Source organism: Varanus komodoensis, unplaced genomic scaffold (assembly GCF_004798865.1).
Source record: "Varanus komodoensis strain SLA01 unplaced genomic scaffold, ASM479886v1 scaffold119, whole genome shotgun sequence".
NCBI lineage: Eukaryota > Metazoa > Chordata > Lepidosauria > Squamata > Varanidae > Varanus > Varanus komodoensis.
The window spans coordinates 375,099-397,501 of record NW_025335344.1 but is presented as its reverse complement, the minus strand read 5'-3'; the positions used below and the strand labels follow the sequence as shown (position 1 = coordinate 397,501).

General features: G+C 51.9%; 1 protein-coding gene across 1 annotated transcript; it reads right to left on the bottom strand.

The window, feature by feature from the left end:
* Positions 1-16: 16 nt before the first annotated feature.
* On the bottom strand, positions 17-20,392 carry SUPT16H (SPT16 homolog, facilitates chromatin remodeling subunit). Its single transcript, XM_044421398.1, has 26 exons — positions 20,242-20,392; positions 14,180-14,272; positions 13,875-14,045; positions 13,602-13,754; positions 13,370-13,516; positions 12,342-12,493; positions 11,574-11,746; positions 11,376-11,466; positions 10,887-10,960; positions 10,576-10,688; positions 9,791-9,856; positions 9,137-9,232; positions 8,824-8,939; positions 8,581-8,734; positions 8,214-8,341; positions 7,694-7,829; positions 7,363-7,489; positions 6,977-7,095; positions 6,170-6,295; positions 5,934-6,046; positions 5,128-5,203; positions 4,411-4,580; positions 3,553-3,682; positions 3,003-3,132; positions 1,395-1,472; positions 17-1,203 (listed from the first exon to the last, which is right to left on the bottom strand). Exons 1-26 carry the CDS (start codon positions 20,305-20,307, stop codon positions 1,043-1,045), a joined length of 3,159 nt encoding a protein of 1,052 aa, XP_044277333.1. The 5' UTR covers positions 20,308-20,392; the 3' UTR covers positions 17-1,042.
* Between the last annotated feature and the right edge of the window lie 2,011 nt (positions 20,393-22,403).

Sequence of the window (22,403 nt, the reverse complement as noted above, 5' to 3'; positions counted from 1 at the left end):
AAATAAACTTTCCAAATACTTAAAAAAACATTTTTATTGATCAGTTTTTTTTCCAAAGTCAAAAATACCAAGAGTGCTAACTGCTACGAGGGGGAAAAGGAGTTTGAGAAAGCCTCTCCCTCCGCCCCGTGCCTGGATCATTGACCCCTACCTACAGGAAACAAGGAAGGTAGAGGGCAAGCAATGCATGTAACCCCCCCTCCCAGGCCCAAAACACTTGCTCACTGGAGCCTTCGGCAACCGAGAAAACAAAGATAAATACAGACAGAGCTCTACTATTTTAAAAAAGGAAAGAAAAAGCAAGAACATTTTAATCAGTCGCATCCTCAGCTTCCAGCCCTGACCTCACCTGTATGGAAACTTTTGCCCCATCCGCGCCCACCCGTGGAGCATCTTACACCAACCAGGTCTTTGCTTCGGAGGGAGAGCTCCTCCCCCACAGCACCAAAATGCTAACATAGCAGCCTGCTTCGCTCAAGGCCATGCTTTGACTTTGGAGGCACCCTCAGGCCAACTGGCCTGTTCCCCAAATCCATCAGAGGACAGAGACGCCGGGAGTGGGGGGGGGGGGAATTCACAGCGGGGAAGGAGTTCCGAGTCACTATGCCCCCAGGGGGAGGGAGGGAGGGTGGGTGGTTGGGGGGCAGGAGTGAGGCCATGGAGAAGGGGACGAGGGAGCGGCAGGTAAGCGTATCACTAACACCAGATTCCTGAGCCTCACCCCCACCTGCCCCCGCCCTGCAACACGCCGCCTCCTCCTCCTCCGCAGGGCTTGGAGTCCATGGTTAACACAAGAACGCGGCCTGGAATTCTCTCACAGCTGATTGGTCCGTACAAACGCTCTGAAAAGACTCGGGGGACAAGAGCAGGAGACTCCCCAGAGAAACAGAAAAGGGGCGTGTGTGTCTGGGTGAGAAAGATGAAAAAGTTTGTGGGGAGGGGGCCAGCCGCCCCCCATGCCCTAAACATTGGCTGAGGGAGGAGGCCTCAAAAGCCCCCACCCTCTAAGGATTGGCTGATGGGAAGGGCTGGCGTACGTCATCTACTTCCTCTTCTTCTTTGGGGGCCCCGAGCTTCGGCCGGGGCTCCGGCTGTGGTGCCCAGAGCTGCGGTGCCGCCCGGAGCTCTGGGAGGACCCCTTCCTTTTGCGGCTGATGCTGCGGCTCTGCTCCTCCTCTTCCTCGTACCGGCTCTCACGGTCAGCTGCAAGGAGAGGAAGGCGATGTACTCCTAGTGGAGGAGCGCGGCCTCTCGGCACGGGGGAGTGGGACTGCCCCAGGCTGCTTTCTCGCACCCTTCTCAAGGAGGGAGGGCAAAGGCATCATGGGAGGCGGCAGCTGCGCGCTGCACCGAGCCTCGCTGGACAAAGACCCGGAACAGGGAACGGCTCGTACCTTTCCGTGCTTCTTCCTCCAGCTCATCCCAGTCTTTCCCGCTCTCCTCCTCACTGCCCAGGGACTCCTTCGAGTAATCTGTTGGAGGAGGAGGGGGGTGAGAATCAGCTGCCTTGCACAGCAGGGTGGGGGCATTAGGTATCTCCACAGAGGGGCAATCCGCAGGCCTCCCAACTTTTCTCAGGCCGTTTCCCTCGAGGTCGAGCCTTCCTCTGGCAAGACCAAGCAGCCCCTCTTGGCTGCTGGAGCAACCTAAATTCAGCGAGCGGACAGCCCGATGCTGTGCAAGGTCACTCCAAAGCAGCTCCCACTGTGTCCAGTGGGATTCCTCTGAGGGTAAAGGTGCAACGGAGGGTCACTGCAGCCAGGATGCAATGCGTTTTCAAGGCCCCTGCAACACTCGGGGAGAGCCGTGTGTTGGGGGAGGGGAAGCATCAGAGATGAAAAGCAGGGCTGCTATTCTGAGATATTCCCTGGGGGAGAACCAAATTAATGGCAGGGGGGGAGGGAGAGAGGGAGGGAGCGGGGAGAGCTACATCTAGGCCACACTGTGCTGCATGCCAGAACGGTGCTCGAGCGGCACTTCTATTCAGGTCATGCTCAACGTGCGTCCTCTGTTAGCAACCCGGCCGCACTGGCTTCCAAGGGCAGTAGTCACAATCAGGATGGTGACACTGGCGGCAACAACAACAACCACAGTACTAGTAGTAACAGGACTAATAGCAGTGGTGAAGAAAATAATCAACCTATTGGCTTTAATTATGAAGAAAGCACCTAAGTGGCATCTTCCCCTCCTAAAGCTTTGGCCGTTTTGGGCCCCTCGTTACAGGAAGGATATAGCCAGGTTAGAGTCACTGCAGCGCAGGGCCACAAGGCTGGTGGCCGGTTTGCAGGGGAAGCCGTATGAGGCGAGACTGAGGGAACTGGGTCTCTTCAGCCTGGAGAAGAGGAGAATCTGAGGGGATCTGTGGCGACATACAGGTGTGTGAGGGGGTGTCACACGGAGGTGGGCAGAGACCTCTTCTCCCCTGCAGAGGAGGGCAGGACGTGCTCCAATGGAGCCAAGCTCAGGGAACCAAGGTTTAATTTGGATGCCAGGATGCACTTCCTGACAGGTAGGACCCCGAGGGCATGGAATGGGCTTCCATGGGAGGTGGTTGAGGCCCCTTGGTGCGGGTGTCCAAGGATAGGCTGGACATGCCCACGGTAGGCATGTCGTGAGCGGAGCCGGCTGAAGCTGGGGGTCAGACTAGATGGCCTGGCAGTCCCCTTCTGACTCGCTCTGTTTCTATGAAAGATCAACAAGGCCTGCTGGATGTAAGTTAGGAGGGTGGCTGTGCTGGGGATTTTGGTGGGGGGCCGGTGCTTGAGCCATGTGGGCGCAATCACTGGAGCACCAAGGTGATGCACCACGCTAGAGGGAGCATCGTGGGGGGGAGGGGGCGGGGTCAGGTGCTGAAGGAGCTGCTCTCAACAGCGAAACCAAAGAGAGGGAGTCTGACAGTCCGCTATGCAGTGCTGCATTCCAGGTGCTGGGAAGGCCCAGGGCCGCTTCCTCCCCTGGAGGGCCCTCGAGAGGCTCTCCCCTTTCCCAGAGCAGCCCCTCACCAGACTCCTCTGCCTCGGAAGAATAGTCCTCGTCACTGTCTTCTTCCTCGTCTTCGTACTCGTCCTCGGAAGGGTTGAACGTCTCGTCCTCTATCTCAGACTCCGATTCCCCAGCTTCGACGTCACTTCCCTGGGAGGGGAGGGAGTGGTGGGTGAAAACAGCCTTAAATCGAAGGGCTTGGGACGGTCAGGTTCAACTCGTTACAGACTGTGTGAGACTGAGCGGAGGGGACGTCTTCCACAGGCCTCCAAGTTAGAAGTACATCCCAGCAACTGGAACGGTTTCCCTCTGCTGACCCCGCATGGATTTGGGGGGAATGCATCATTATGGAAAAGGGAACTCGTGAGAAGCTCCAGATCTCCACCCTCAATTTCTGGAGGGCTCTACATCCCATAATCTGCAGAACTACTCGAAGTCACAAGGCTGCCACCTGTCCCTCCCCTTCCAGTCTCTAGAATTGAATCCAACGCTCCTGGGTGTTGACGGTGCTCATCACGCCTCGTCTCACCCTGGCTCTCTGGCTATCGCTGCTGGGGCGGCCCAACTCACCTCTCCCTCAGGCTCCAGGAATGACCAGCCTCCTTGCTCAAAGAAGCCTTCGGGGTCATCCACGATTGTCTTCATGATTTTGGTCCAGTTGAGGGATTGCACCCCTTCTGTGTACTTAATGTCACAAGAGCTGACGTGGGGGGAGAGGAAGGAAGAGGTGAATGCACAGCCCTGGCAGCGGAGAGGCGCTCACCCAGTGGTCGCATCGCTCCTGCGCGGACGTTTCCGGCTGATGCGAGGCTAGTTTAGGGAGGGCGGCAGCGGTGCGGCAACTCCTTGCTTCCGCTGGCCCTGGGGGTCCCAAGGCCTGCAGGTGATGCTGGCTTTGGGGGATCATGACACACGCATCTTCCCAGTGACCCGGATCCACCCCCACTTCCCCTCCGTTAGCAATGCTGGGGGAAAGAGCGATCTGTAGGAAGACCTCTGGGGGAGAGTGGAGAGTAAAGGGGGCAGAGAAATGGGGGTGGGGGTGAATTTAGCAGCAGTGCGAGGGGTGGGTCGGGCATTTCGGGGGGAGTGTAATAAGGGCCGAGGGGAACTGCTGCCTGCAAACTGTGTGTCTGGCTTATACCAAGGAAACACAAACAGTCACTGCTCCACGCTGCGTTGTGCTAAGAGAGGAGAATGCCACCAAGGGGCTGTTGGTCTAACTGTGGCCTGGCAAAATCTCCCATCATGCTCTGCTCCTCCGCTGCCAGCACTGCCTCATGGAAGCACACTGCGAGGGCTGGGAAAGGGCAGGCGCCGCTCCTGCAGGGCCTTCCAGCAGTCAGGTCACACCCAAGCCAGAACCAGTTACGGGAACGGTCCAATATCTGCCTGCGGGGAGTCAGAGACCCCCTCGTCCCCACTCACTTGAGCCACTCCTTGATGGGGTCGAGCGAGGCCACCGGAATGGCGTTGATCATCGTGACCTTCTTGCTGTAGTCCTTGTAGACAATGACCATGTCGAAGTTCTTCAGGTGGAACTGGACACGCTCAAAATGAATCAGCTCCACCTCGTCCAGCGTCACCACAAAGGGGGGCTGGGGGAGGGACGGAAAGGGAAAAGTTAAGTTGTCCAATCCCCGAAACATCTTAGAGTGTGAAAGCGGGATGGAGGAGGCGCCCCAGCCATAATCGCTTCTGATTTTCCAAGCATCCGAACCTTTAGAGCAGCCTGTGAGGGATTACAATTTCTAGGAAGACAGAAGGGAAGAGTACTCCAACACAGTCTGGGGAAAGGTGTGCTTGTGTGTGGGGGGGGGGATGCCGCACCCACCCACCACCAGGTTGCCCCAGCACAATTCTGACCTCAGTGCATAGGGAAGAATGATCAAGGAAGAATGGACGGACGGATGGCATGACTTGTCTGAACAGGACAAGGACCCCCGTTTTAGGCTTCAGAAAGCCCGCGCGTGCTCAGATGGGGACCAAAGGTTCAGAATCACGGCCGAAAGAGGACGCCTCGTGTTGGTTTCTCTGATTTAAAGCCTTTGTTTGAGCAAGCTCCTGAGGTTAGACTCAGGCAAAGGGGTAGCCATCTGCTCCCTTGCCGGCACAGACCCCAGGCAGAGACGTGCCTGCACTTACCCACTCAGTGCAGTTCACCAGGGCACTGCTGGTTGGTTGGAGCAGGCAGGTGCTTCTGTAGGGGGCGCCATTGAACCTGATGCAAGGATGCGGGGGGGGCGGGGGGAGAGAAGAAAAAGGACAAAGCTGAAAAACGGCCTCTGGGGACCTGGTGGGAAGAGCATCTTAATGAGCGAGGGTGCCATTTGCATGAAACCACTCTGCCAGTGTTGGGAAACCCCAGTATGTGCAAGTCTCAGGGTAATTATGATGATCCCCCACTATGTGACTGGCAGAGATGCAGCGTGCTGAGCGAGCCAGAAGGCAAACGGGCTCAATCCAGCAACCGGACTCAGAGTGGGGACCAGAGGCTCTCTGGAAAGCCAGAGAATCACGAACACCAAAGGGAAGGAGGCAGGAACTGCCTGATCTAGTACTGTGTCCCAAAACAGAAAAAGCCCTTCACTGTCACTGCTGAAGTACAACACTGACCCTTTTGAATTTGCCCTTTTTTCCTTTTTTAACTTTTTAAAGCCAGTCTCTAGCTCTCAGGGAAATGAAGAAAAGGCAGGCTCTTCTATTAAACATCTCTGTGGGGATGACTCTGTGAGCAGAACCACCAGCCCCCATTTCTAACCTACCAGTCTCTCACGGATTCCTTCATGCATGGAGCAGCAGAACCAGCACTGGGTGGACATGCATGGATATAAGCCTGTGTACACACTTTGGGCCCGGGCCTCCAGAGATGTCGTGAAAGTTTGGCTCAAGCCGCACGGGCCTTTCACGGCCCCCCAGAACTGAAGTTGCCCCGCCATGGCCACTCTTACCCCAGCTCCCGGAAGGGCACCTCAAACTCCAGCTCCTCTTTCGTCAGGGACTCAACCTTCTCAATGAAGTTCTTGAAGGCCGTTTTCAGCTTGTGCCTCATCTCGCGTTCCATCTGCGCCCCAGACAGAACCAGTGAGTGTCAGACACACAGCCTGGCCGGGGCCCTGCTCCGACTGAGAGGCATCCTGCCTGACAGGACAGGCCCACCGCCACAGCCCACCTGCGCCTCTCTCACCTGTTCAGCATAGAGGTCGTCGCGGTCGTGCATGTGCTGGTGCTTGCCCAGGTCGGTGGTGATCTCCCCCACCTCTGTGTAAAACTGCACGTCTGTGTGGCGCTTCTTGCCGAACATAATGGCATTCTGCAGGGCGGGGGTAAGGGGAGGGGAGGCAAGTGAGAGCAGGTGTGCTGCATGGAGGCTACAGGCAGAAGCTCAAGCTGCTATGCTATGCCAGGAAAATAACGCTCTTCCCCAAGTAAAAGTGAGGACCTGCATACAGTCAAAACAAGGGGGGAAATGCCCCTTGGTGGATACTAGGTTGCGCACTGCAGGCTGTCTGTGTTTGCAGGGACGTGAGGAAGAGGAGAGTAAGCACACCATTCAGCTACTTTCCCTACACCCCCTCACCAGCGAGGCAGTGCCCATGTCTTTATGAGGATGTAGGAGCTGCAGGGAAACACCTTCCCACAGCTGACGTCAAGGACACTCCCCTACACACAGTGTCTCACAAGCAGGCTTCGTTTGGCCTGGGGTCCTCCAGATGTTTTGGACTATACCTCCCATCAGCCCCCGCCAACACAACGGATTGGCAGGGACGGTAACAGGGTTACAGCAGCAGGGTGGAGAAGCCCGAGCACAACTGAGGAAAGCTGTACTGCGGATTCAGGCAAGACACGGACGACAGGACTCCTCTGTTGACAGGGTAACAACCATTGGTGACTGGCTTTGGGCAAGAAACAGGAAGACGCCCCACCCCATCCTCTGGGTGGTAAGCACCCAGTGCCCCGCCTCAGCAGCCCCCGAATCAAACCGCAGAGGTACCTTGAGGTGAAAGTGCAGCACAATGATCATTTCTCCGTCGCAGGGCTGAAAGACGGCGTGCTTGATGTTGTTGTACAGGATGTCCACCTTGTCCCCCCGCACAGAAGTGAAGCGGAAACCTGCCCAGGCGAGAGCCACTGTGAGAGGAGGACCGTGCCCACTCCTGGCTCGTCAGGAGAGGCCCCAAGTACTGGCAGATGCTCCCATGCATAAGGGGATGAGAAGGAAGGCGGGAATAATGCTGGTCACGCTACTTTCTGGCCACTTTCGCAGGGCCTGCCCTGAGAAAGGGCTCTTGCATGTTTCCCCTTTCCTGCTCCGCAGTGCAGTGGGAACCCTGCCTGCTCCAGGGGGGCAGCCCCCTGCATCTCTCAGCCCCTCTGTACCATTCACGTGAGCCTCCAGAGAGCCCTGCATCCTCTTCTGGGCTATGTTGGGGCGGATGTAGAGGTCCTTCAGCTTGGGGTTGCTGCGGTTCAGGTTGATCACCAGAGAGTCTTGTTTGACAATCCCCTGGGAAAAGGAAAGGAGCCATCCTGTCAGCCCGTGAAAGCAGCCGAGATGTCAATAACCTTCTCCAGGGACGATCTCAGACTGTAGCAAAGCAAGTTTTCTATGCCCCCCAGAGGTCACCAGGCGTTGGCACCTCCCATCACTGCAACCACCCCCCAGCTGCCCTTTGAACTCGCATGGGAGGAAGCCCGCTCTGCCTCTTACCTCCTTCTCCTTCTCCTCGGCCTCCCGGGTTTTGTAGCGCTTCTGCACCTCCTTGATGATGCGGAAGGCGTTCTGCAGGTTGAGTGCAGGCACCATCTGCTCCCCGGGAGTTTTTATATTGGATGCCCGATATGTTCTGGGGTGAGGGGGAGAGAAAGGAGAGCAGAGTCATGCTGGCAGGTGCGTGGCTATAGCATTTGAGGCCAGTTCCCTTGGTTTCCGAACTACCTGTGGCTGCGCTAAACCTCACATAGAAAGAGGGGGGAGAGAGACAGCCGGAAAGCTACAAGGCTAGAACTGGAAGGCCACCCAGCAGCCCCCAGCTGAGTGGAAGAGGAAGGCCAGTGACTTCTGACCTTTGGATGGAGTAAGGCATCCCTGGAGAACCAAAGGGAACGAGAAATATAGAGGAGTGGGCAGAGATGTAACTCCCAGTCTTCTAGAGCACTCAACAGGTGTCCTGCTGTGGGGCGATAAGCGTGCTACATGGCATGGCACGGAAAGGCAGGAGGTGGCTCACATTTCTTTCACGAACGTGGCTTCCGGGTTGGGGAAGATGTTTCCCTCGTTGCGACCCAGGGCACTGCCTGGGCAGTAGAAGTTGATCCTCAGGTAGGTGTAGTCGCCCTCTACTGACATACTGATGTTCTGCAAAGGAGAGGACACGGCTTTCAGCCGAAGCTCACCCTCCCGGCACCCCACTTGGCCCGGGTTCCTGTGCAAAGGCCGTGGCAAGTGCGCAGGAGAGCCCCGGAAGGTTTTCTCCCGGAAGACTCTGAACAGCTGCAGTCACCCCGAGAGGCTAACGTGCTGCTGCTGCTGCTCCCAGGCGGGATTTGTCCCCCAGCTCAACCCCAGAGGGGCCCCCGCTGCAGCAGCTGCTGTACCTTGATGGTGGCGATGTGGAAGGGCGTGGCGATGCCAAAGACCGGCATGATGACCGTCTCGTATTTCTTGTCAATGTAGATCTTCATCTCTCGGATGTGAGGCTCCTTCGGCATCAGGGAGGGGTTCTTGTAGGAGATGTTCGACTTGCGGGCCCTGCGAGGGAGCCGAGCGGTGAGGAAATCGGACCGCGGCAGGGACGAAGGCCAGCCCCACGCCCGCCCCGAAGACGGCCTTGTGCTCACTTCTGGATTTGCTGCTCCCCCTTCTGCTCCGTCAGTCGCCTCCGCGCCTCTTCGTTCAGCTGCGTGGCCAGCTCCTTCTGGTGTGCCCTGCGCTTCTCCTCGGCTGTCAGTTCATTCTGGACAGGGTGGAGGGTGGGAGACGTGATCCTCGCTCACAGGCAAGGGCCAGAGGGCCTCCCCACACATTACCATGTTGCATGCCCAATCCAATGAGCTGGGAGCAGCCCATGTGGAGACACACCGAAGGCTCTTTCGGGGGGCCCAGATATTGCCCCCCACCCCACACACACTAATCCACCTAAGGCTTTTATACCCGAGTTCTTTCTGGCAGCAGGGCTGCTCGGGAGCCTCGCCCCAGCAGGATCCCTTCTGTATCATCTTCTTCCTCCTCTTCCTCCTCATCCTCTTTCTGTAAGAGAAATGTAGAAGTTAGGATGCACACATTCATGCACAGTGGATAATTTGCCTGAGAAGGACTTCCATCCACCATGACATTCTGCCATATTCTTATTCAGAGGTTTCTATAAAGCATTAAAAATAAGTTCTAGATTGTAGGCTTAAACATTATAAAAGGGTAGGAAAAGCATCCCCCAAACATGGTCCTAACTGCATCCCTGTTGCTTTAACTTTTGAAAATTCAGCGTAACACAAATGCCTCCAAAGCAAGCTGGCTAGTTATTTAAGTGCCGTGGCTTTGCTAATTCTGTCTGCAGAGTTATCTACAGGTCGCATCTATTCTAGGCCCCTTAAGAAAAAGGAAGCTGCTTTATTCCAAGCCACACCTTTGGACTGTGAGACACAGACTGGCCAGGTCTTCCCTATCCCAGGAGGAGATACTAGACTATCTTCAGGCAAAGGAGGTGCTCCATCCCACCAAGGAACACGCTTTTCCAGACCCTGTCACTTTGCAAAACCTCAAGCTTTACACTTCAGAGCTTCAACATACGTGTCCGAGGACTTAAGGTACCTTGAGTAAGATGCTGACGTTCTTCACTTTCTTCTTGACAGAGGTCAAGAGTGTAGCTGGCCCATCCTAGAAGGAGTGGAGGAGAAATATCACCGGGTGGGACAAGTATGGCCCAAGCAGCAGTCCAATGCCCAGGATGGGCTCTGAGCCTTCTGACGGGGCACTGAAGAGCCATCCCTGGGGCACGGAAGACACGCTGCGACCCGTCTGCTGATTGTCAGCATGGAGCCTCTGACCTCGTAAGTATGAGGCGAGTCAGAACGAGTACGCTGGAGCTCAGAGGAAGGAGGCCTCGCGTGTGCCATCACTCTGTGCCCCAGGCAGCGGGAAGGGAAAGAAGAAAAAGCCAGCCCGCACGGATCAGTTTCCCAGCTAGCTCCGAGCAAGCTGGGGAAAATCGGGGGAAGAACTAAGGGGACGGGGGGGGGGGGGGATACTGGTAACGTTCCTTAGTAGAGGCTTGAAAGTGATGGAAAGACACTGGTGACTATGCAAAGGCAGGACCAGGGCTGACTGTGTCAGGGCAACTCTTCCTTAGCCAGGACACCAATTCCTCCTGAAGATCAGCAATGCAGACCCCCCAGGCCTGGGACCGATCCAGTCCCATGGGGCTGCCGGAAGGAGCCGCCCCCTTTCCCAGGCTTCAGTTACCCACTGCTGGTGGTCTCCCAGCTGTTCTGGTCGGAGCCACCACCGGCATGTGGCCCTCGGGCTGAAACGGGCTCTGCGCCTGTGCTGGCCACGCTCTTGCCCCTTCGGCAGTTCTATCCTCCCCTTGCACTCACCTCTTCCACCAGCACGGTGTCCCCAATGAACAAGGCGTATGTCTTCTCCTCTGGCTTCTTCCCCTCCTTGTTGGTCAGGTCTGACAGCCCCACGTTGAGACTGAAAACCATCCCTGTGGCAGACAGAGCGCAGCGTGACAGGGAAATGAGCCTTCCCCACAAGGAAGCTCAGTGCAACCCACTCCGAGGAGTTTTGCACAACAATATAGAAAGGTGAACTGAAGGAAAAAAGGGAACTGAGGTGTGTGTTTGTGGTGGGGAGGGAAGGGAAGGGAAGGGAGGGAGAGAGTGGGGGAGGAAGAGATTCCCACCTTTTTTCAGGCGATACTGGTTTTTGCTGTTGATCACAAGCGAGCCCTCTCTGAACTCGATGCCCATGGCAAACCTGGGGGAAAAGAGCGGGGGGGGGGACACACACACACACACACACACTGAGTCCTCCAACTACGTAACTCACACGCCAGGAGTCCTGCAGAGAGGATGCCTCTGTCCCAAGAGGAAGGGCTTTTTACTTATTGAAGAGCTGATCTTAAACAAGATTTTTGACTGCACGGAAATGGGCAGATTGACCTTGTCTCTGAAGGAGAAGGAGGATACATATTTCTACCAAACGTGGAACTCTTTCTATTACTGCTCAGAGAAACGTGACTATGCGTAGATTTGAATATGGTTACTAACTGTTAAAAAGAGTGAGATGTCAACCCAGTATGTCCGATGTCTTAAATAATTGATGTTTTTAGTGTGAGACTGTAGAGAAAAATAATAAAAATTTTATATTAAAAAAAGGAAGGGCTTTTTACCCCAAGTTCTTGGTGATTTTGCTCAAGAGCTCTGGCTTCTGCTTCTTCACCATATCCATGACGCTGGTGTAGACCTCACACAGCTTCACACCTGATACGAGGGAAGAGCCGTCAGCGGGGAAAGCAAAGCGCCTCTCAACCGGCGCCCTTCCAGGCCCTGCAGGGAAGCGACGGCAGGCAAGTGCCCCCGCGACTCACCGTGCCGCAGCTCTTTTAGCATCTCCTCCTGCAACTGCAGCAGGAAGGCGTAGTTGTCCTGCGTTTCCTGGGGCGGGTCCACCATGAGCGTGCGCACCAGGTTGGAGCAGTAGGATTTGTAGCGGATGCCCATGGCACAGGTGACAGTCCCAAAGTGCAGGTAGCTCTTCTCACTAGGGACAGAGAGGCAATGGCTAGCAGTAGGGACAGGCATAATGGGAAGGTGAATGCACACACAGTCCAGGCAAACACCGAGAAGCAAAGGACTGGGACTCTGGAACAGTTTTGTCTCTGTTGTTCTTCTAACTGAGGAAAAGACCTACATATGCTGCCCTGAGCTTCCTGGAAGAAGGGGGAGGACTACCATATAGCCTGGAGTACTGATTCTGCCTAATCTTGGAGGCTAAGCAAGGACAGGCCTGGCTGAAATCTGGTCACCCAAATGCTGTGAACAGCCCAAAGAGCTTCAGCTATGGGTAGGATAGCGGCATAATGTAATAGCAATAAGGATATAATGTAATAGTAATGACGACGTATAACAAAGAGAACCAAAGAGAAATTTCAGTTTTCTGCCATTCTGTCTCTTAGCAGATATAAGTGCTCTGTGCAAGATTTTCATTGGAAACCAACCCATTTTAATTGGAATAGCAACCCACTAGTACCCATGCTTCTTCTGAAGGTGGATTAATGAGAAATGCCTGTTTCCTTGGTGATTTAATTCACCTTTAGATAAACTAATCCATCTTGTTTCCATGGAAATTTGCCTACCTGACAACACTAAACTTCAGGTTGTAATTTCCTCCACTCTGAATTATAGGAGGGTAGCACATCTCCACTGTGGAGGGGTCAGCTCCAGAGAGATATTTCTTTTCCTCAATGGCCTTCTCTACGGATTCCGCCAGCTTGCTGTGCCGCACTTTCTGCCAGAAAATGGAGAAGATTCAGTGGATGGTGGACTCCAGAGGGAGTGACAGAGCCCTCAAATGCTACTCTGACCAAAGTACTGCTGGGGAGGTGGATAACAATATCCTCAGAGGCACAGACAAGGGCCTCTGCTAGACCAACACTCACAAACTCCGGTCTGCCCAAGTCTCTTGCATGAACTGGGCAGCACAGAGGCTTGGCATGTGCAGTGGGGGGTGGCGTGGGCATTCCCTCCACTGACCCTCCAGCAGCAGCCTTTCCTTAGCCCTTCAGGCACAAAGAGAGGGGGTGTGCCCAGCTGTCGCAGGACTGCTCTGTTGCTTCCTGCACAGACGCTGGCAGGCTGGCTGGCTCTCCCGCTCCAGCTTGAAATGTGCTGGAGCCAAATCCAGTATGGCAAAGGAGGAAGAAGGGAGAAGACCAGGCAGCCGCTGGCCAAACTGGACGGAAAAGTGCCAAGCTAAAGATGAACCCAAAGCGAGAAGATGGGACTAGTTAGGGGTGCACAACCTCACACCTGGGGGCCAGATGCTTTCCTCCAGTTTTTGTACATTTCTCTGTCCTGCATTCCAAATGGCTGCAACGCCTCTCCTAGGACTCCCAATTACCGGCAGTAGGAGCTTTAAGCCACAACCTGCTGCTATTTGGGCTGGGCCCTTTTGCAGCTGGCACAGACCCCTTTTGCCTGCGGTCCCATCCACAGCTCCCAGGACCTCTGAAATGGAATTCGGCACTAAAGCTGAAACACTCACTCACTCGATGCTCAGCTTGCCTAGCCTAGAAGCCAGTCTCTCCCCGTTTTCCGAAGATGTATGCACATCCCTTGCAAGCGAGCTTCCTTCGTAGAGTCTAGCTGCAGTTTCTCAGCTCACCTCATCAGCGTCGACGATCTCCATCACCCGCTCTTTCAAGAACTTAGTGAAGACCTCTGATGTGATGGCTGCCGCTTTACGCATCAGGGCGAGCTCCCCGTCCTCCTTCACAGCAATGGTGTAGGCCACCACAGCACTGATGTCCACCTGCAGCACAGAGGTAGAGGAACGTGATCCACATGGTCTTAACCCCTCGCACCCCCTCCCACATGCTGGGGCCTGGTCTCCTCACCTTCTCAAAGCCTTCTTTGCTGAGAGCATCATTCCAGCTGTTCATGAAGTCTCCAGGAAACTTGTCCTTGCTGAACACGCCAATCCGCTTCCCATTTTTGCTGGCCTTCAGAGCTTCAATCATCTTGTCAAAGTTTGCCTTGTTGCTTTCATTCTGGGATGGGATGGGATGAGGGAGGGAGGGAGGGAGGGAGGGAGAAAAGAGTTCATGTGTGTTCACACAGCTGAGCCCACAATCTTCTCTGAGCAACACATTACACTGGTCCACACTCACCTTCTCTCGCACAAGCAGCGTGATAGCAGGCACCCCGTTGGCACTCTCGTTGCTTTTACTGTTTGCGATTTGCTTCAAGAACTCCACTTTCTTTTTGCTGGCCATGAAGAGGATCTTGTCCTCACAGAAAACCATGATGGTGTCTGTGAGCTCATAGCCGAAGAGCCAGGTCTGCAAGTGGGGGGAAAGGACCTCTGTGAGGAATAAGGGGTGCGTGTCCTTTCTACCCCCAAATCCCCCCGCTTTCCAAAAAGAGCCCTCCAATGCTGCCAGACGCAAAGGCACAGAGTCCCAGTCTCGCTCACCTGCAGGGCAGTGGACTTTGCATAGACAGTCTCCTCATCAACTCCAACGGAGACCACAATGGCATCGATGGTAGCGTATTCATCTTCCCCTTTCTGCAAGTGAGCAAAACCCCCGGAGATGATCAACTAAGGAGCTTATTGCACGACACACAGAGGCAAGTGAACTTTGTCGACTGCAAGTTCTCACACATGTGCAGGGTCCGATGCTGGGTACAGAGTCCATCTCCTCTCCATAAATAAGGGTCTCTAGCCATTGAGGACACCCCAGGAATAACAAAACAAGAAAAAGGTAACCAATGCTTCTGACAATGACGCAGTTATTAATGGCAAGCTGCAGCACCCTGCTATTTCTCCAGAGCCTTTCCTTAACAGCCTCTGCCATTCACAGAGCTACTACAAGAAAAAATATTATTAGGGCTTTGCCTTTTATTTTTTCTTTGTGTATATATGCATGCCCAAAAGCAAGAAACCACAGCTTCTTGAACAAGGCATGACATTAGAAAAGTACAAATGGGAACGGTGACAAAATATTTCAGTGCGAGGCATCTCTCTTCCAGCTCCCTCACCGTTTTCCTGCAAGACTCAATTAGCACCCAGTGCCCGCTGAGCATGCGCCATCTTCAGCTAGACTTTTTGGGTCCCATCACCCATCCCTTAGTTCTTATTCTTAAAAGGGATTCTCATTTTTAAACACAGCTGCAAGCCTTAGGGCTCCCCCAAGCTGGCGGATATTGGTTTCCTGAGTGTTGGCAGCACCATTTTGGCTCACATAAGCAGCAGTGCTCACATAGGAACATCAGAAATAGCACAAATAATGGCGTACACAGCGCATTCTTGGTACAAGGCACAGCTGAGCTGCCGCTGACAAAGCCTGGGCGGGGGGGGAACAAAAGCTAGCCTAACAGACAGGAGCCCCTCCTCTTGAATGGATCCGACTTCAGGTGCCTTTTTCTTTTAAGATGTTGAACACTGAGCAAGTGCGACCCTCTTTGCAAGAGAGCTGGTGGAACATGAAAAGGCTGCATCCGAATGGTGTGCTATACAGCAGGACTGCTGTGAAGCCATCCTTTCCCAGCCTGTAATAGAGACCAACAGGATGCGGGGCTGTTGGTGTAATCTAGCTCAGCCCAGCCTGTAATGTGAGGATCAGAGCAACAGATACCACAGAAGGGCCACTGTAAGCTACACTTACATCTTCAGGTCAACAGCCCGATATGCAATCGGGGTCGAAGATCTCTGGACAATGCCGCAGCCTTGCCAGACCTGCCCTGCGGCATTCAGGATGAACTACACCATAAGGCTACCAGGAGGCATTTTCTTCCAGCTACTGCCTCGTGTTCTATAATTTGGAAGCAATGAAATTCCTTTGCTTTGGAATCTGCATTAACAGGGATGGGATTTGCCACTGAGTTGTTATGGAACAGTGCAGTTTTTTACCCATCCGATTAGGGATTTTATTCCCCAGCACAGAGTGCAATTTTGCAAAGTTTGCAATTGCACCACCTCTGTCGAGGCCTCTCTCTCAGGAGTTATGCTTTTGGCTACATAGGCATGAGCATGGCAAGACTTAAATGTGGTATAGCATAGATGATCGTGATAGATTGGGAACATGGCTAGGGCTCCCCTGGACTACAAGGATTCCCTCACTTCTCTCCAGGGCTGTGGAGCTGGTGCGTAAAGCCTTCGATGCCTCAATTTACGGTACCTTTGAATCCGACTTCAACTCCTTTACATATCAATATAGAAATATACGAATTATGTATTTTCTCTAGTGATTGACAGCATTCCACCAAGGCATTTCATCACTGCCAACAGGAATCATCAGGATACTTTTTAAAGAATCCTAACCTGTTGGAATATGTCCTGAAAATATAACCTGAAAAAATAGGTAGCTCAAATTGTTACTTGTGAAATATGGCATTTTAACACATTATTTATATTACAATTTAAACCTATTAGGAGTTGGTTCATTTGTACCAACTCCAACTCCTATAACCCAAGAATTGCTTTCAACTCCACAGCCCTGCTCCTATAGCAGCCCCAAGTAGTGCTTACAAAGGTCTTCATGCAGCTGGATAATACACCTGTGGCCCAGTATGTCTTTTATTTATTTTCGCTAGATCTGCTTGATGCCCAACTATCAAATTCCCTTAGGGCAGCTGATGTTCACAAATCCAAAAAGGAACTAGCTGTCAAAGAATTAAAATAATGATAAATGATCAACAGTAAATAGCAAAAGAATATAATATTAAATAAGAAGAGCCAGCAGTAAAATCAGCAAGGCAAATAGTATCTGCTTAAAGGGGAGGGTAGAAACTGGTACCTAAATACACAAAATGGGTGCCAGGCAGAGTTGCCTGGGAAGACTGTACAGAGAAGGGGCCTTCCCCGATATACACTCATTTTGGGCAGCATCACCTAGAGAAAAGCCTCCCAGGACTATCCTAGTGAGTAAATATGTTTACCTTATTTAGGGTTCTATCAGAGAGAACAAGAGAGTCCAAAGTAAAAAATAAACCTCTGTCAAGAAGTTCAGATGTTTTGACATTGGAAGTGTAGGTCAAGATAACCATGTACAGAAGTAACTAATCGTATTTGCTTTGGTAGATGACTATGCCAACTGGTTCTGACTGGGGACAGGATCACTCTCTGTTGTTCAAGCGCACCTACAACAAAGAGTCTTTTTTTCTGTAAAATTACCTGCTGGTGTTGCCTGTCTTTCTCATGGTCAGACAACAACAAAAAAAAAAAGGGATTTCCTTTTTGTCCTCAACATTAATCAGGCAAAGACATATGCTCCTTCAAGCAGACTGGCCTGCAGCGCTAGATGTTCAGGGCACACTCTTACGCAAGTTTAGACAGACAGGGCTACAACTCCCAGCACACCACAGCCAGCTGACCGGAGCTTGCTGGGAGCTGTGAGTCTTTTCTCTGCCTAAGAATGCATAGGACTGCATCTTCAGGGCTTTAAATGTCTGCATCAGCCCTTTGAATCAGGCCTGGAAACTGACTGGCAACCACTGCAGTTGCCAAAATTACAGGTAGTCTGTGGGTTATGAACAAGTTCCATTCCCGAGAAAACATATATTTGTCTCTAAGTTTAATTTGTATATAAATCAGATTATGTAAAGTCGGCCCACCACATTTAAGTGGGTCAGGGGAGCAAGATCCCTGTGAAAGTGGAAAAACTGTGGATATCTCTATCCCCCCCCCCCCCCGGCCAAAAAAATTCACCAGCACTTCCTCTTTGCATAAAGGAAATGCCAGAGGAATTTCCCTCCCCCCATGGGTAAGGTAGGAAGTCATGCTTTGGAGGCCTCCCTCTTTAACTCTTTTGCTTTCTACCTTTGTACGGCGATGACAATTTTCTGCAGTAATTTTTGAAAATTATTAGGCTTTCGGGCAGTCCGTAAGTCTGAGTTGTTCATAACTCGGACATTTGTAATGTGGGAACTGCCTGCACTGAAATGTTTGAAGTAGCCCATCCTAGTAAACAGACTTGCCACTTTATTCTGCACTAATGGAATTTCCAGACCTTCTTCAGAAGGAGCCTCAAATATAACACATTGCAGTAATCCAGGTGAAAGGTTACCTGTGTATGGACAGCACAGCCAGACTATTTCCACCCAGGCAGGGATGGAGCTGGTTTATCTGATGCAGCTGAAAGAAGCATTCGGTGCCAGCGAGGCCAGCTGGACCGCAAGAAAAGAACTGGGTTTGGATGCACTCCCAGGCTAGACTTGCTCCTTCTGGGGGGCACACAACCCCCTTATTGCCTTTCCTGACCAGAACCTGCATTTCACCCACACTCTATGAGCATTCAGAACTCTCTGTCTGGGGCCCTTGAGAGTGGTTGTTATTACCTACAGTGACCACTGTTTCAATAACATCTTGAAAGGACAACCCTGGAGTGTCTTAGGCTGTCACAGAGTTATATCCATCCCGTAATTACATGTTAGTAATGCACAGTATTTCTCCACATGAGGCCCTTTTGCCTCATCTCCCCCATTATGCTGCAAAATAATGAATCCTAGATTTAATTTCAAACCGAGTGTCAACTTCTGTTCCTCCTAGCTGCAGAAGGAAAAAAAAAAAAAAAAACCACACACACACACACACACCACCTGGAACAAGGCAGAAGAAGAAATCCAACTTATTACTTTTTTCAAATGTTAAGGTCCACAGGAAGGCTCTTCACATTCTTTTGTGAGCACTGAAAATAAGTGCAATAGCCTCCCCAGTAGTAATTTGGAATTTATTGCATTCGTTAGTATGATTCGCTATTTGTGCTTGTCACATGAAACAAGTTTTGGGCACATGGGCTGCAACTGTTTGGACTGTTTTTTTCAGTGAAGCCTGCAAGATACATTAAAAATCACTTAAGGCGCATTCCTAATCCCATTTAGGTAAAAGAGGCCTATGACTCTTAACATGGGTGGCTGGAACATGCTGGGAGCTGCAGGCCTTTTTCTGTCTCAACATGCATCAGATTGAGCCTTTACTGTGAATTAGGAACTCAGGAACACGCATTTAGCTACACATCCACTCACACAATTGAGATGGCAAAAAAACCACATACAAAGTTAATAGACAAGTATTTATTTACTTGTTTATGTGTATTAGCAATATTCATACACTGCTTCTCATTTGAAACAAACCTCCAAGTGGTTTAATCCCCAATCTGTCAAGGAAAATCCATTGTACTAGTAAAGCTATACATTCTTACATGGCTACTCCCCTTATTAAAAGCTGCTTTTACTATGTTGATTTAGAAAGTCCTGCATATGTACCATACAACATATACAGGTAATTACCAAGTACAGAAAACATAATTTAAGGTGGGGGGGGGGTGCAAAAGAAATAAAGTGAAAGTAGAGCAGAAAGGAGAAGGAAAAATATGGATCTTATGGTAGCAGTGAGAGGGTCACTAGGAAAAGAAGTTTTGGATGGCTTGACAAGTTCTCTCACTCATACTTATTGTCTCAATCTGGCCAAAGAAATACCACAATTATGACATGGGCTCTTACATTTGTTGTTGTTGTTAGTCGCGAAGTCGTGTCCAACCCATCGCGACTCCATGGACTCTTACATGGACTAAGACAACTAAATAATATTACAGCATTTATGCTATACTTCCAAGCACTTCTTTTAGATTCACTGCTGCTGTTATGACACAACTCCGGTTAAGCAAATCATCACTATTTCATTTCATTTCTAAACTGCCCAACAGCTAAACCTTTCTGGGAAGTTTGCAAAAATAACCCCTATATAGCTGATAAGTAACTGAAGCCAAGAGAGAAAGAGCTTTCTTAATGTAACCTGTGCACATGGTAAAGCTAAAATTTGAACCTTGTAGGCACTACACCGTGTCACCTAAACTGATGCTTTCCTGAACCGAGTTGCTTTAAAACCACCAGCTAATAAAAAAGGGAAGAAGGTTACTACAGAGGCATAATAATAAAGAGAACACGACATTGACAAAGTAGGCAAAAGAAGGAAGATAGGGATGAGTGCAGGGCAGCTTTCTCCAAACTGCTGCCATTCTAGATGAAGTAGCAGTTTGCAGCTCCCACCACTCCTCCCAAGCATCAGAGATGACACCAGGCTGGAAAAGGCTGCCAACAGCCACACTGACTGTGAGCGATGGAAGCTGGCATAGTGGGCTGCCAGCAGCCACGTTGACGACGAAGGATGGAAGCCCGAAGCGCAGGAAAACGTGCAGCAGGGCATGGCAAGGGGGCACATGGCGAGGGGCACGGGGAACGGTGCTCGCCGCAGGACGCCACCTCTGGGGGGCACCAGACCAGCGGAGGACCGAATGGGGCTGCCAGCACTCATCCTGGCTGCGAAGGATGGAGGAGGTACTCCAACACGTCTGCAGAGCGGCAGGTCAGGAAGGCGGGGGCACGGGAAGGCACGAAAGGGGCTGGGAGGGAACTCGCTCCTCCTGCGCCGGGAAAGCGGCGGCCGGAGCGGCGGCGAGCGAGCAGGACCCCTCGCGTCCCCGCGACAAGCTGGAGGAGGGGAGGGAGGCGTGGAGCCCCGTCCGCGGCCGCCCTCACCTGCCAGTTGCTGTAGAGGCGCTTGACGCGGCGGTAGTAGGCCTCGCGGTCCAGACTCAGCGCCATGGAAGCGGCTCCTCCGCAGGCTCCGCCCGCCTCGTCCCTCCGCTCCGCGCAGCCGCGACCTCGGAAGTGGAAGGCCTTCAGCGCCCGTCCCCGCCCTCCGTCACTCTCCCGTGACCTTTCCTCTCAGGACGCCATTTCCTCGGGCGCCATCCGTGGCACGGGGAGGCAAGGAGAAAGGCCTACAACTCCCAGCATGCCTCCGCCGCAGGCCGTTTTTCTCGTTCAACGTGCCCTGAATGGCGCCCTTACTTAATGACAGCGGCGGCGGCGGCGGTTAACTTATTTATCGTGGTCAACTTCGGAAGGTACACAGCCCCTGTCCGAAACAACAGTTTAAAATTATTTTGACCTCAACAATTTTTGTTTTCTTTCAGAATAATAAAAGGGCTCTGTAAACAAAAATTAAAATAGGCCCCGTGACGTTTAATTATAGTGGCGCGCGCGCTTTTTTTTATTCCCCTCCCGACCCCCCTTTCTTAAGGGATGTGCGCATGCGCAGGCCCGTTCGCAAGCCCAAAACCGCGCTCCGCTGTCAATATCGCGTGACGTGGAGTAAACTTGCGAGAGGCTTGATGGATCACGTGAGCCTAGCTGCTAGCGCCCCTCCCCCGGGCTCTTCGCTGCTGGCTTTACTATAGGTTGCGTGCCCTCCGGTCTAGGGGGCAGGCACGTGACCCGCCCTCCCCTTGGGCAGAGCGCGCGGGAAACCTACGCCAAAGCCACCCACGTGGCTCTGTTGCCCAACTTCCGTATCATCCATAGAGATAGAAATTAAACTGATAGAGAACCCGAAGTTGCAGTTCCATTACTCCGCCCTCTTTGTACCTCTCACCCCTTTCTCGTTCGGAGTTGGATCCAACTGTCCATAGACACAACAAGAAATCATTTGTACTATAGCTGTGATCGGATAATTGCTGTTCAATCCCACTCCGAAACAATAGCAGTGAAATCTCATGCAAGTTTAGAAGGAAAAGAAATGCCGCAACTCCCAGCATGCCACTTCGGTGGCATGTTGGGAAAGCAGACTTTTTCTGTCTTAACTTGGTTGCCTTGCAGCCCAGAAGGCGGCTGACAAAAGCAACTTGTTTTGCTTAATGTGATATATTTCTCCATTAATAATATGATAGTAATGATGCATTTAAAATTCCATTATAGAATAATCACTTTTAGGCACGTGCCAAGGCATTTAAAGGCATGTAACAGCTTGGTGTCTAGTATTTTTAAGAGGTCTACTTTGTATTAAATACGCTTTTGTCTGTAAAAGGTGTTTTTGATTTTTGCAGTTTAGACAATTTGATGGTTGCTTTAATGTGAATGGTCCAGTTTTAAGAACTATTGGGTGATACAGAAGTTAAATAAATGTCTAGCCATAACTCAAGGTTGCTCAAGGCTTCTGCATACAGGTGTAACTTGCCTTTGGATTGGACCTTGCAATCTATTTATGGGGAATTGGTCTGTATTCCGCGTCTAACCTGCAATATGAATACTAGACTACCTTGCAGGTAGCAGCTCTTTCTCCAAACCGCCTTACTGTGATAACGCCCTGTGTTTGCATTGAGCTAGATAAGGTTTCACTAGATAGGCAAGGATATAGTTTGTTTGCATGCCTAAAAAATCCGCAAATCACTCCGCTTTGCACGAGAAAAATAGCTGCTGAAATTAAAAAACAAAAACCGCGTTTTTATTACTCTTTTCGCGGGGAGAAGAGATTTAATCATGGATTCTCCAAGGTTAGCCCGGAAGTCGTCTATCCGGGCTCGTGGACGGCTCCCTCTAACGTTCTTAGCTCTGTGTTCAACCGAGGCATCGTCCGAGCACCTGCTGCTTCGACGGGCCGTTTGAACGCTGCAGCGCATGCGCAGAGCGTAATCGGTGCTCAACTCGTGCGATGCTGCAGTTGCCACTCGGCGGTTCCAGCGCGTTGGGGCGAGTGGTGTTTGCTTCCCAGATTCCGCATCATCTTTTCCCGGGGGCGGGGAAATAAAACGAAACCCTTCCCTTGATGCATTATTGCAGTGGAGAAACCAGCTAGATCCTTTGCAAGGTGGCGTGGAGCAGAAAAGCGGCTCTGCGGAGGCTTCATTCCAAGAGGACTA

Bases quoted from the DNA above. Each gene is read 5' to 3' on its own strand.
- SUPT16H (XM_044421398.1), bottom strand. From the start codon at position 20,307: ATGGCGCTGAGTCTGGACCGCGAGGCCTACTACCGCCGCGTCAAGCGC. The intron at 8,940-9,136 runs GTATAAAAGCCT...CACCCTGTCCAG, and splicing joins TGCTGCCAGAAAGAACTCGG to AATGAACTGACAGCCGAGGA. The intron at 7,830-8,213 runs GTGAGCCACCTC...CCCTCACCCCAG, and splicing joins GCCACGTTCGTGAAAGAAAT to AACATATCGGGCATCCAATA.